Raw genomic sequence first — 15514 nt, 5'->3', positions numbered from 1 at the left:
CCTCAGCGAGGGAACGCCAAAGGAAATCAATCATTCGTAATATAGAACTCGAGTCTGGACTTAGGCTGGATGAAGTTTCTTAGATCGAGCTTGCGGCGTCGGAATATTTCCAATCAGTTTACAAGGCAGACAGATTGGACTTGGATCCTTCCCTGCTCGATGTCGTCCCATGTTTAGTTTCCCAAGAGGTTCATGACCGCCTATTAGCCCCTCCTTCCATTCTCAAGGTATATCAGGCAGTCCTAACTATGCCTAAGGATGGAGCTCCTGGCCTATATGGTTTCCCTGCTAGTTTTTATGCATCCTGCTGGGATACCGTTGGCCAAGATCTTCTCAAGGCGACTTCATTCCCATATGGTGGAGATGGGGCATACTTTTCGAACATAAGGAGATAGGGCATTGGATCTGTCCTTGGACTTATTTTTCAATTGTAATCGGTTTACATGCTATTCTATATGACTTTTAAGTGATAATGTAAACCGAATATATTGTATATTTGGGTAGCTGGTAAAGTGTTTACAATGAATAAAGTAGATATTCATACAACAAAACTTAGGCGGTGAACCTTCCAAAATATGCAAATTATTTAAGGACCTGACTTTTTTAGGGCTCTAAGAGAGTATTAAATCATACAAACACTAAACGGATTGGATGTCTTTCACCCATCATAGTGGGCCCCGAATGCAATGTAGAAGTTTTTAATGATGGACGCCCCATACTTTCCTCATCTGGTCCATTTAATAATGGAGAAATTGTTTTTTATGGTTATAGGAGAGCATTAAGGGAAGTACATGATGGATTGATTTGATATATCATATACATGTTATGAGTGTATATTAACTGTTGTTTTATAACATGTATAATGCACTTTTAGTTGTACAGACTTTTCGATGAAATATAAAACATGGTCTTTTTATCAGGTATAAGATACCATCTAAAAGCTTTAATATGTTTACAGCTTGTAAAGCCTTTCTAGAAAAATACATACATCCAAATAACCCTTGTAATTAGATTATCTTTAATTCATTTACAACTTAAAGGCTTTACAGGCACTCAAAGGACCATTAAAGGAAGACAAATTTGTCATTTTCTCACTGTTTTTTTTTTTTTTTTTTAAGAAGCCACGTGTCATTTTCTTACTTACTAGTGATGTTAAAACTTTAGTTGAACGGTGTGGTGGCAGGTCTCAGGTCTGCATATGTAAAAAACGGGGTTTGTTTTTTGAGAAATAGTTTAAGACTAACGGTTTTTAAGTCGATATGCCACAGTAGAGACGGTTTATTAAAAAAAAATTAAAAAAAAATTTTAAAAAATTCCCAAAAATAAGCCGAAAACTGGTTCCACCAAAAAAAAAATTAAAAAATCATCGACGGACGAGAAGTCGCCCTTCTCTTTATATACGGGAGAATCCATGCCATATATGTCTCCTCTCACTTTGCCTTTCCTGCATTCAAAAACTCCATAATGGAGCTCCCACGTATGAGCTTATGGGCAATTTGGTCATTTCTTCTTCTCTCTTCTATTCACGTTCCATGTTTCTTTGGATCTGCCGCTCACTTCTCCAACGAAACTGATCTCCTTGCTTTGCTCAAATTCAAACATCTAATAACCGACGATCCTCTCCATTCTTTGAGCTCATGGAACCATACTCTCCGCTTCTGCCACTGGCAAGGTGTCACATGCGGTGGTCCCCGGCATCCTCAAAGGGTCACCGCCTTGAACCTCACTGCCCAGAAATTGGTGGGCCCCATATCTCCCTACATAGCAAATCTCACCTTCCTCAGGATCATTAATCTCTCAGCCAACAGCTTCTATGGGCCGATTCCTGAAGAGATTGGCCGGTTGTTCCGCTTGAGGTATCTCCTTCTGACCAATAACACATTCACTGGAGAAATTCCAGCAAATCTGACGCACTGTTCGGAACTCAAAGTCCTTTATCTTTACGGGAATCAGCTCGCAGGGAGGATTCCGACTGAGCTTGGCTCTCTATCGAAGCTCACCTACTTAATCCTTGGTCGCAACAGTCTTACAGGAAGCATCCCACCTTCACTTGGAAACCTTTCGTCCCTCTGGTATCTTTATCTCTCAAGAAATAGTCTGGAGGGCAGCATCCCAGATGACCTTTGTCAGTTGGTGAGCTTAAAGTCTCTAGCCGTAAGTGAAAATAAACTGTCAGGTACGATTCCGCCTCGGCTCTACAATCTCTCTTCTATTGTCATTTTGGCCGTGGGATATAACAGATTGCGTGGAAATCTTCCACCTAACATAGGCCTCACTCTTCCTAATCTCCACGGGCTCTATGTTGGAGGAAACCAATTCACAGGAACCATACCAGTTTCATTATCCAATGCTTCCGGACTTGCATTTATTAGCCTCGCTAACAATCGTTTTAGCGGATCCGTGCCAATGAATTTTGGAAACCTTAAGGATCTCTTCCGATTATTTTTGTGGGGCAATGAACTTGGAATTGGAAAAGGTGGTGGCTTGAGTTTTCTCGATTCTTTGACCAATTGCAGTAGCTTACAAATGCTGGAGTTATCCAATAATCGTCTCAGCGGCATGTTGCCAGACTCCATAGCTAATCTTTCGACCCAACTGACACGGCTATCCTTTAGAAGTAACAGGATATTCGGAAGCATCCCATCTGGAATTCAGAATCTTGTCGGCTTAACATTACTGGATATGCGGAGTAATTTTTTAACAAGTGTCATTCCCATTGGTGTTGGGAAGCTTAACAAGTTGGAGGTACTTTTCTTAGATTCAAATGGATTATCAGGGAAAATTCCACCTTCATTGGGCAACATCACAAGATTGTCCTACCTCTATTTACATGAAAACAAACTATCGGGGAGCATACCTTCAAATCTTGGTAATTGCATTAACCTGAACGTCATATACCTCAGCTATAATAACTTCAGCGGTACCTTACCCAAACAACTTTTCAGCATTCCCTCTTTGATTGGCATTTACGTTGACAACAATTTTTTTACTGGTTATCTGCCACATGAAGCCAGTTACTTGCAAGCTCTTGGAACATTCAATGTTTCTAATAACAAATTGTCAGGCGAAATTCCAAGCTGGCTAGGCAATTGCCTCGGCCTAGAGTATCTTGGGTTGGATGGGAACTTCTTTCAAGGATCAATTCCATCAACATTTAGTACTCTAAAAGGCCTTCGATCCCTGGATCTTTCACGCAACAACTTATCTGGGAAGATTCCAAGATATCTGGAGAAGTTTGCTCTAGAGTATCTAAATCTATCCTTTAATAATTTCGAAGGTGAATTACCCAAACAAGGGGTCTTTGGAAATGCCAATCGGGTTTCAGTGCTCGGTAATAATAAGCTTTGTGGTGGTATTCATGAATTACAATTGCCACCATGCTCTAGCCAAGCTTCCAAGAAACAGGGGATCTCTCTTGCTTCGAAAGTCAAATTCTCAATAATTGGTGCTGCCCTGGGTCTTATTTCATTATCATGTTTCTTTACCATTCTTTATCTGGTAAGAAAGTCAAGAAGGAAACCTTTTGCTGTGCCCTCTATGGAGGATCCTTTTATCAACGTGTCTTATGCGGAACTCTTTAAAGCAACAGATGAGTTCTCTCCTGCCTATTTGATCGGAACTGGAAGTTTTGGTGCAGTATATAAAGGCATTCTAGATCGTGTTGGGATTATGGCAGCGGTGAAAGTCGTCAACCTTCAACGACAAGGGGCTCTGCGGAGCTTCATGGCCGAATGCGATGCCTTGAGAAACATTAGGCATCGGAATCTTGTTAAGATCTTAACTTGTTGCTCGAGCATTGATTTTAAGGGCAATGATTTTAAAGCTCTAGTATACAAGTACATGTCCAATGGAAGTCTAGAGAAGTGGTTGCACAGGGAGGGCCATGACCAGCCGAGAAGGAACTTGAAGTTTACTCAAAGGCTAAACATTGCTATAGATGTGGCTTCTGCACTGGATTATCTACATAATCATTGTCAAACGTCAATCATTCATCAAGATTTAAAGCCAAGCAACATTCTTCTTGATGAAGACATGATTGCTCATGTGAGTGATTTTGGGCTAGCCAGGTTCTTATCTGAGGTTTCTCAAAGCAGCTCAGTTGGTATGAAGGGATCTATTGGGTACATTGCTCCAGGTAACAATTTCATCTATTTTCTATCATCATTATCATCTTTGTTGTTACTGCTGTTGTTCTTATCGGAATCACAATCATCAATATTTTTATTTTTTTTCAAGAAAGGTGGGAGCACAATGGCACACCACCTATAACTTTGTTGATCATAAAAGAGATTTACATATACTTTGGGCGAGTACCACAAAAAGGGCCATGCCTCGCCTATCATATACCCCAACAAAGAAAGATCTACAAAAATTCATCAAATGTTGTAAAAAAATAAACTTGCAATGGCTAAAAAAACACAGCCCCAAAACAATACTAGCAGATAGCTTCCTTCTAAGCAGAACAGAGTGTCTGAAACCTGAGAGCACACCCACCACAATTCAAACAGCAGAGCCTCTACAGAGTAATGGCTCCCAATAAACATAAACCAACCCTGAACCACCACACCAAACTCAGAATAGCCGAGCTTCATAACAGAGCAAGAAAACAGATCATAGAGCTTTCTTGCTTGACAGAAAAGGCCCAAAAATCAAACTGGTTTGTGATTCAGGTGGACCATACCACGTGGAACCGTTGGGTAGAGCGATGCAGGCTCTTGGTTTTTTACATGACCCATTTTATGTTTATGTGAAATACACTCCAGCCATTTGATGTGGCATCCCGAGTTAGGTTCAAGTGGACAACAACGACATAATAAGTGACTGGGAGAGATATATTCACCCTTGAATTTTTATAAGGCCTACCGTGATGATAACATGAAATCCACTCCAACCATATGACAGCACACTAAAATCTAGGCCGGAGGCCCAAAAATAAGCAATCCATGATTCAGGTGGACCACATGAAGGGAAATGATGTAGAGCGGGTCGCGGACAGTTACATGGCCAAGATGGATCAGAAAAGGCCCGGTCGACGACAGAAGTGATACAGACCATCGAACCTTAAATCGGGCATATCTTGCAATCTGGAACGAGTTATTTGACGTAAAATATATGATTTTGGGGTAGAACGAGCTACTGAAGCCAACCAACCTCGCTATGCCGGGTTGCGCAGCCCGAAATTGCGAAAAACCCCTGGATCGGTGGTCGTTTCCCCGTTTTAATTTCGTTTTTACTATAAATAGTAAGTTTTAGTTTGATTATAACTCTTCATCCGTCGGGCTTTAGGAGTTGCGCCCAATGTGAAAAGAGCTTAGAATAATTAGGAGAACAGTTTGGTGAAGCCAAATAGGACACTTACTATTTTTGGCCGAAAACCTTGCGCACTAGTAGACATCACGACCGTCTATAAATAGTAAGTTTACTATTTATAGTAAGTCGCGGATTCTAAGAGTTTGAGTTGTAGTTTGATTCTGATTTCTTTCTCATTGCTTGGTACCCCTATTTAAAGGGTTGTGAACTCGTTTTTATTCATCAATTAATCAATTTCGAATTTATTAGAATTTATTTCTATTTTTTTCTTTCTTTCCTCGCTGATTCGAGAAGTCTCTGTGAGGAGTCCAGAGAAGCTCCGTGGATTCGGAGTAGTTATCCTCATCACGTTCATCCCTGCGCCAATTGGTATCAGAGCGAGGATTCCCCTCGGGCCGATGGCAAACAACGAAGGTATGAATCAAAATCCTGTGGACGGTGATCTAGGGATTCGTTATCTTTCGAAAAGAATGGAAGCTTTCCACCGGGAGAGTCAGCTGACCATGCAAGGGCTGCAGGCAACTCTCGACCATCTTACGGATGCACTACTTCCACCCCGAGCCCTAGGCGGTGCTCCACCACCCGTGGTGGCTCCACCACCCATGGTTGCTGTACGACACAACCCCGATTTTCGTAGAGCACTACCAGTGGCAAACCGTAGGGCTACACCAGATGATTCAAGTTCTAGCGACGAGGACCTTAATGAGGGTTTTGCCCGACGACCAATCCATGGAGGTGATCATCTAGATCGTGCTGAAAGAGACTATCGAGGTAAGGCTGAACTTCCTAGTTTTAACGGTTTATTACGTATAGAAGATTTTCTCGATTGGCTAGTCAAAGTAGAGAGATATTTTGATTACATGGACGTGCCAGATCATAAAAGGATAAAATTGGTAGTGTTTAAATTAAAATCTGGTGCTTCTGCATGGTAGGAACAATTATAACTCTCACGAGCTCGCAAGAACAAGGCGCCCATCTCATCATGGCCACGGATGAGACATCTTCTTCGATCTCGATTTCTCCCCAGTGATTATGAGCAGATATTATTCCAGCAATATCAAAATTGCAGGCAAGGAAATCGAACAGTCACAGATTACACTGAAGAATTTCAACGGCTGGCTACACGAAACGATCTATCAGAATCTGAGTCACAGAAGGTGGCACGATTTATAGGTGGGTTGCGACCGACAATTCAGGACCGAGTTCAGATGTACCTAGTCAGGACTGTGGATGAAGCAGTTCAATTGGCGGGTAGGGCAGAAACACAACTTGCAAGAGCTCCTGCTCGTCCATATCCTTCAACTCGACCCCCCATGACGGGTCCCACGCAGGATCCAGTGCTGCCACAAGGAAAAGACCCAGTACCTCAACTTCCTACAACCGCAAACCGTGATACGGGGAGCGGCTCATCCAGACCTCAACGTGCAGCACCCACAATAGCGAGTCCGAGTAGGATTCCAAATCCTTATGCTTGGCCAACGTTGAACAATTGTTATCGGTGTGGCCAACCAGGCCACTTATCAAACACTTGTCCTCAACGTCCCGTAGCACACTTGACTATAAACTAAGGGGGCACTGAAGATGAGGCCGCAGAAGAAGACTATCGCTTAGATGAACATGAACAAATCACTGAAGAAATAGGAGGTGGCGATAAAATGACGGGCGAGGATCGTGGTAAATTTCTAGTTGTGAGGCGATTGTTGTATGCCCCACGAAAGGAATTACATCCACAACGACACAATATATTTCGTACTTTGTGACGTGGTCGATATGGAAGTGTGTAGTAGCGAGAATATCGTCTCGAGAGTGATGGTGGACAAGTTACGGCTACCAACGATGAAACATCCTTCCCCGTACTCAATTGGCTAGATAAAAAAGGTGAATGAGACCAAGGTAACTGAACAATGCACTATCTCATTTTCAATTGGCAAAAATTATAAAGATCAAATACTTTGTGACGTGGTCGATATGGAAGCTTGTCATATGTTACTCGGTCGACCTTGGCAATCGGACCGTGATGCGACCCATCGGAGACGAGATAATATTTACGTATTCGTCAAGGATAGTCGAAAAATAATCCTTGCCCCTATGGCACTAGAGCACCACCCTGAAGCCTCTAAAGTGGAGGGGAGTTCCCTCTTGACCATTTGGGATTTCATGGAGGAATCCAAGGAAACCGGCGAGGTATACGCTGTAGTGGTGAAGGGCGAGGAAGAGGAACCCTCAAACATCCCTCCAAGTTTAAGACTGTTGATAAACGAATTCAAAGAAGTCTGGCCTGTGGATTTACTTGATGATTTGCCCCCCATGAGGGACATCCAACATCACATAGACCTCGTTCCTGGGGCTAGCCTGCCCAATCGCCCTCATTATCGGATGAGTCCGAAGGAGTGTGAGATACTTCAGGGGCAAGTGGAGGAATTGATCCGTAAGGGTCTCTTGAGAGAGAGCATGAGCCCATGTGCCGTACCAGCATTATTAACGCCAAAAAAAGATGGAAGCTGGCGCATGTGTGTCGACAACCGAGCAATCAATAAAATTACCATCAAATATCGGTTCCCAATACCACGATTGGACGACATGCTCGATATGTTAGAAGGGGCCAAGGTGCTCTCTAAACTAGATTTAAGGAGCGGGTACCATCAGATTCATATTCGATCCGGTGATGAGTGAAAAACAGCATTCAAGACCAAGGAAGGGTTGTATGAGTGGCTGGTCATGCCCTTCGGCCTATCGAACGCACCAAGTACTTTTATGCGTTTGAGGAATCAAGTTCTAAAATCGTTCACTGGCCGATTTGTAGTAGTATATTTTGGTGACATATTGATATATGGCCAGGATGAGGTGGAGCACAAGAAACATCTCAGGCAGGTGTTACAGGTCCTACAACTTAACAAGTTATACCTCGACTTGAAGAAGTGTAGTTTTTTAACTGACAGCCTATTGTTTCTAGGATTTGTTGTAACGTCCACAGGAATTCGTGTGGACGATGAAAAGGTGCGAGCTATTAGGGAATGGCCGATCCCGACAAACATTCATGAGGTGAGGAGTTTTCACGGGTTGGCGACTTTCTATCGTCGATTTGTGTGAGATTTTAGCACCATAGTCGCGCCTATAACAGATTGCATGAAAAAAGGACCATTCCAGTGGACCGATAAAGCTGATAAGAGCTTTCATGAGATCAAGCATCGTTTGTCTACAACACCGGCCTTGGTGCTTCCTAATTTCGATAAATTGTTTGAGGTTGAGTGTGACGCTTCATACGTCGGAATTGGAGGAGTATTATCACAAGAAGGCAGGCCGGTAGCCTTCTACAGCGAGAAGCTCAGCGAAGCCCGAAAGAAGTGGTTGACTTATGAGCTTGAGTTGTACGCAGTTGTTCAGGCGCTGCGACATTGGCGGCATTATCTGATTCAAAGAGAGTTTGTTTTGTACACTGACCATCAAGCATTAAAGTTTATTAATAGTCAGACTAACGTGAATCGTGTGCATGCTAGATGGGTTGCGTTTTTACAGGAATTCACGTTCGTTCTGAAGCACAAGTCAGGGCAGCAGAACAAGGTGGCTGATGCACTTAGCCGTCGTGCATCACTACTAGTTACAATGAGCAACGAGGTAGTCGGCTTCGACTGTCTCAAGGAGCTGTATGCCGAGGATGAGGACTTCAAAGATTCTTAGATGAAGTGTCAAGAAGGTCACCCCAGTGACCTTCATATACAGGACGATTTTCTCTTCAAAGGGAATCGATTATGCATCCCCCAAAGTTCTCTGAGGGAGTAGATTATTCAGGAGCTACATGGAGGTGGCCTCGGTGGACACCTGGGGCGAGACAAGACGCGAGCTCTTGTGGAAGAGCGGTATTACTGGCCGCAGTTAGTACGCGATGTGGGAAAAGCCATACAACGTTGTCATGTTTGTCAGACCTCCAAGGGGCAATCTCAGAATACGGGCCTCTACACCCCGTTACCTGTGCCTAACGGTCCTTGGGAGGATTTATCAATGGATTTTGTGCTTGGTCTCCCACGAACACAACGCGGCATGGATTCGATGTTCGTGGTGGTAGATCGTTTCTCAAATATGGCGCACTTTATCCCATGCAAGAAGACCCTCGATGCAACACACGTGGCAAATTTATTTTTCAAGGAGGTCGTTCGGCTACACGGGGTCCCCAAGACCATTACTTCCGATCGTGACACGAAGTTCATTAGCCACTTTTGGCGGACTTTATGGAATCGATTCGATACACGACTTCAATTCAGTAGTGCTCACTACCCACAGACTGATGGGCAGACCGAAGTTGTGAATCGCACGTTGGGAAACCTCCTTTGCTGTATTTCAGGAGAAAAACCGAAGCAGTGGGATTTGCCCTTGTCTCATGCAGAGTTTGCATTCAATAATATGGTGAACCGTTCGACAGGGAGATCACCGTTCCAGATTATTTACGGATGAGTGCCTCGCCACACACTTGACTTGGTCCCTCTGCCCAAGCACCCAGGCACGAGCATTGCAGCAGAACATATGGCAGACAAGATCATGAGCATCCATGCAGAAGTGCAGACCAAGTTACATGCCTCGAACGAGAAGTACAAGGAACAAGCGGACAAGCATCGGCGATAAAAAGTGTTCAAGGTAGGCGACCGCGTTATGGTCCATTTGCGCAAAGAGAGATTTTCGACCGGGACGTACAACAAGTTGAAAAATAAGAAGTTTGGACCGGTACCAATCATCCGAAAGATCAATGACAATGCTTATGTTGTTGATCTCCCAGATGACATGGCAATCTCACGGACTTTCAATGTCACGGACCTAACCGAGTATCATGAACCAGAGCATGACGAGAACTCGAGGACGAGTTCTTTTGAAGTGGAGGAGACTGATGTAGAGCGGGTCGCGGATAGTTACATGGCCAAGATGGATCAGAAAAGGCCCGGTCGACGACCGAAGTGATCCAGACCATCGAACCTTAAATCGGGCATATCTTGCAATCCGGAATGAGTTATCTGATGTAAAATATATGATTTTGGGGTAGAACGAGCTACTAAAGCCAACCAACCCCGCTATACCGGGTTGCGCAGCCCGGAATTGGGAAAAACCCCTGGATCGACGGTCATTTCCCTGTTTTAATTTCGTTTTTACTATAAATAGTAAGTTTTAGTTTGATTATAACTCTTCATCCGTCGGGCTTTAGGAGTTGCGCCCAACGTGAAAAGAGCTTAGAATAATTAGGAGAACGGTTTGGTGAAGCCAAATAGGACACTTACTATTTTTGTCTAAAAACCTTGCACACTAGTAGACATCATGACCGTCTATAAATAGTAAGTTTACTATTTATAATAAGTTGTGAATTCTAGGAGTTTTAGTTATAGTTTGTTTCTGATTTTTCTCCCATTGCTTGGTACCCCTATTTAAAGGGTTGTGAACTCGTTTTTATTCATCAATTAATCAATTTCGAATTTATTAGAATTTATTTCTATTTTCTGCTTTCTTTCCTCGTGGATTCGAGAAGTCTCTGTGAGGAGTCCAGAGAAGCTCCGTGGATTCGGAGTAGTTATCCTCATCACGTTCATCCCTGCGTCAGGAAATAGTTTAGAGATGAACATTGCCCTTAGTACACAGTTTCCAATCATGTGGTCTACCTGAATCATAGATTGGGTTCATTTTTGGGCCCTGAGCCTAACATGGTATAACACACCTGCTGGGGTGGTTGGGTGTGGGCTACAACAATGGTACAAAAGCAGAGGTAGCTAATCACCCCCATAGTAGACAACGTCCTCCATAATAAGAGCATCTATGCACAAGCTTTTCACAGCTGCTTCGCTATGCAAACAATTCCAGCTTGTGAGCAGACTATCCCAATTGACAACAACCTCGCTGGGGGATTGGGTTTCACATAAACAATACTTGCCCTAGAAAAGATTCAGACCTGACCCGGGCCTCAATCAAAATGAAGGTCCAAGGGACTTGATGACTACACCAACCGGATTTTATTCAAATCAGGTTCCTTAAAGAATGACCCCAAATTGGAAGGACCCACCCCCGGCAAGATTCACAAAGATCAGGATATACAAAGTGATACTCACTTGCACACCACATGAATCACACCATGGTAAGATATGAATAATTCTTTTCTGTTAATGGCTTTAGTTGTGATGTATTACATTAAAATCATAACAGCAACTCATATGTTCACTTGATGACTGAGGAGCTGATTTCTTTCATTTGAGTAGCAGATACTTTTTCAATGTACATCTTTATAAGAACTTATAAGCTTATAGCACACCAATTAATGTTAGGAATTCAGATCCTTAGTAAAGGAAAAAGGAAAATTACTTGTTCAAATAGAATACTCTCTCTCTCTCTCTCTCTCTCTCTCTCTCTCTCTCTCTCTCTCTCTCTCTCTCTCTCTCTCTCTCTCTCTCTCTCTCTCTCTCTCTCTCTCTGTTTTTTTTGTTTTTTTTACACACACCCCCCACATGGGCACTCAAACCCATGACCTTGGTGTTGAAACGCACTTTGTCTACCACCGACTTATGATCACTTAGATTCTAATAAAAGTATAAATTACAGAGTATGCGATGGGTGGAAAACCATCTACACAAGGAGATGTTTATGGCTATGGAATCCTTCTATTGGAGATGATCACTGGGAAGGGGCCAACTGATGACCTGTTTAAGGACAATCTAAGTCTTCATCATTTTGCTAAGTTGGCTTTGGCTGAACGAGTAATGGAGATTGTTGATCCACAACTGCTCTTAGAAGAAGTTGAAGTTATTCAAGGCAATGAAAATCACGCCAACACAAGAAACATAATGCATGACTGCTTGATTTCAATAGTCAAAATTGGTGTGCTGTGCTCTGTGGAATCTCCAAGAAAACGAATGCATATGAGAGATGTTGTTGCTGAAATGCATGCAATCAACGACTTGTATCTTGGGGTCGGGATTCACCGAGACAGACAGGTCAGGTTGCAAATATTAGATGAAGGTTTGTCTTACCTCAGTCATTACTAAGTTCTTATTAGAAGTTATGTTGAAAAAGATTTCCAAATAAAAAGAGTTTGTTGAATGCTTCTCTAAACAAGCTCTATATATTTTTAATCTTGTCTAAAGAGTCTACTTGTATTGATATTGATTATATGAGATGTATTTCTCTCTTCTTCTTCTTCTTCTTCTTCTTTTTGGGTGGGGGGCTTGTGTTAGGCAAACTAAGATTGTATCATGAATTTATTAAGAAAAAGACATAATTCTATTATAATAAGAATAACATTGAATTACTAATATGTTTAATCACTATTATATTTTATGCAAAAATTTTCAAAATGACTTTACAATCTTAAGGAATCAGTTTAGCATTTGGACTACCAACTTGATATTAGTTACAATCTTAAGGAATTAATTTAGCATTTGGACTACCAACTTGATATTAGTTTGATGAGGTATTCATCCAGTGATTTTGACCATGGATTTGGCAAAAAAGAAAAAGAAAGAAAGAATTTCTATGATCCAATGGTTCTATCCAACTGATGTAATTCTTTTCCCTGACGAGTGTGAATCACTGCTCTGTTTTCAAATATATATTGACGTACAACTAACAAGATGGTTAGAATTATCAAACCCTGGTAGCCTCTAATGTAATGGATGATACAGATAAAACTGTGAATACCAATAGGGATGGGCTAGGCTGGAACAGGGTTGGGTTAATATAAAATAGGCTAAGCCGGAACAGGATGTGTAAAACTGAATGTGGATGGATCCTCGAGTGGGAATCTTGGTGAGGGTGGATGGAGTGGAATCTGTAGAGATCACACAGGCAAAGTTATCTTTGCCTTTGGTAACTTCTATGGCAGGGTCACTAATACTGTGGCTGCAGGAACACATGAGGTGTTTGATGGCATTATGTATTTCATCGACTTGGGTCTCGGGAACAATATTGTGGAATCTGACTCCAAAATTGTTTTTTCTGCCATATTTAATCCCCTTGCACCAGCCCCATGGAAGATTTGGTACCGGGTGCGGATTATTGCCCGCTTGAGAATTGTTATAAATTTTAGGATTGCCCACACCTTTAGAGAAGGAAATTCATTGGCGGATGGTCTAGGAGAACTTGTGAGTAGTGGAAGGCCTAATCGTTTGTTCTGTAGTTGGGGTGAGCTCCTGTACGATATCCAGGGCTTGGTGGCGATGAATAGTGAAGGTATGGGTAATGCTTAGAAAAGCCGGCTGGTCAAGGTGGTAATTAAAGGGCATTGGGTAATCCTTTGTAAAGTTCTCCACAGATGAAATATTCACACAGCCTTGGCTGTTTTCTTTTTTTTTTTTTTTGAAAAAAAAAATGTAAATATTATATTATGAAGCAGCCAAAAATGAGGCAGTTCAAATAATCAAGTAGACCACACTGGTAAGATTTCATTTAATGGTCCATTATCAACTGTTGAGACTTCCTATGACTTTTATGCCTGGCGTATGCCTGATGAATGGCTGCCTGGGAGATAGCCTATGTTTGATTTGCGAGCTTAAGGGAGCTCAACCTTAGTCCATTTCTTTTGCTGCTGTTGCCCCTGACATCTTCCATTACCTTCAGCCTAGTAGAACTTTATGTACATATAGTGGGGCCAGTGCCAGAGTAGTGTGCTACTGGCCGATCTCTGCTGCTGTTCCTGTAGAGTTTGACGCCAGAGCCACTCTTCATCTGTCTTCTTTATGCTCCATTCGTTTAGACCCCATTATGGCTTGCTTTGCTGGTTTTCTTGTGTAGCTCATCATGGGTTTGGTATATGATGGGCAAGGCCGTCTTTTTGTGGAAGCTGTCTGAAAGATGTAATTTTTCTTTTGATTCAAGAAATTTACGAGTGGTGTATTCCTACTTTCTTGAGAGAGAGAGAGAGAGAGAGAGAGTAAACTCTATAGCCCAACCGTGATGAATGTCTTATCCACACCACTCATCTGTTTGACCAGATCATTTTAGGGAATTAGCCTGGAATTAAACCACACCCAAAGCTCAAATGCACCACATCATAAGAAAACAGTGGGAATTGAATGCCTACTATTGAAAACTTAACGGGGCCACAGAAGTTTTAGATCAAGCTCATATTTTGTTATCTCTGTATCCATGTCTATGCGACCTTATTAACAGGTTGGGTGGATGTCATTATCCCCACCGTTTTCTGCAGTGTGGTCCACTTGAACTTTGGATATGCTTCAATTTTGGGCTCATGTGGAAAAATGGATGGACAGCCTGGATATGACACATACATTCACAGTAAGCTCCGCAGAGTTTACTCAGTACACTATAGCATGCTGCGTTACCCAGGACGCAATCCGCTTCCCTCAAACCAAAGACCATCAAAGCTATGGAGCATTGAGGACCCCATTTTAGATGGTCCGCGCACCAAAAACTTCCCATAATAGAAGAATCCTAACTGTTCAATAGGCGGTCGTTAACCCAGACACTTAACATATTAGAGTAACAAGGCCAAATATTAATAGTTCAGGATCTCCCAGTCCTGATTATTTTTGGCATTGCATAGTCAATGCATGATGAGGCCCATTGTATCGATGGTTAGGATCATTTGAACCATGGACCCCACTCACGTAAACCAAAAACCCATATTGTACAGGAACAGCGCTCCATCATTCCTGCATTGAATCTGATACCACTCTAGATTGGATATATGAAAAAAAAAAAAAAAAAAGGCATTCTCAGATTGTAGTATTCCAACCCTTCAGCTGTTAAAAAAATGAATAAAAAATCCTCCGAATATGGGCAGTCTCATTATCCATTGCTTCATGGTTCGTTTATAAAGATCTTTGAGGCAACCACCATCTACTGTGTACAGGGGAGCAAATGGGCCGGGTTGGATTGAAGAGGGGACTCAGGATAAAAATCAGGTCAGAAATTATTATTGTTATTTAATTTAAAGGTGACATACAGTTTCGGGCTGGACCTCCAATACAAAAAAGGTGAGGAGGCAGCCTATTCTTATAGTAGATTGAACAGAACCTCATTTTGATTCTCTAACTATACCTAGGCCCACTCAGTCGAGAAGGAGCTTCCCTTTGATCTTGAGCGGAAGGTCTGGCCCAGGTACAGTTAGAGACACAACCTATTAAACTTTGGGTCAGGTTGGGATTGGGCCCAAGTCAAAATTAGCCAACGTGTTGTCAAAAGAGGCTGATCCTTTTGTTTTAATGGATCAGGTGTGGGT

The 15514-nt window shown here is 42.3% G+C and overlaps 1 protein-coding gene across 1 annotated transcript; it reads left to right on the top strand.

The window, feature by feature from the left end:
- Nucleotides 1–1414: 1414 nt before the first annotated feature.
- LOC131253219 (probable LRR receptor-like serine/threonine-protein kinase At3g47570) lies at nt 1415–12398 on the top strand. Its single transcript, XM_058254129.1, has 2 exons — nt 1415–4135; nt 11878–12398. Exons 1-2 carry the CDS (start codon nt 1465–1467, stop codon nt 12318–12320), a joined length of 3114 nt encoding a protein of 1037 aa, XP_058110112.1. The 5' UTR covers nt 1415–1464; the 3' UTR covers nt 12321–12398.
- Nucleotides 12399–15514: the final 3116 nt, after the last annotated feature.

Source organism: Magnolia sinica, chromosome 8 (genome assembly GCF_029962835.1).
Source record: "Magnolia sinica isolate HGM2019 chromosome 8, MsV1, whole genome shotgun sequence".
In the NCBI taxonomy this organism is placed as follows: Eukaryota; Viridiplantae; Streptophyta; class Magnoliopsida; order Magnoliales; family Magnoliaceae; genus Magnolia; species Magnolia sinica.
This window is presented reverse-complemented; position numbering and strand designations above follow the sequence as displayed.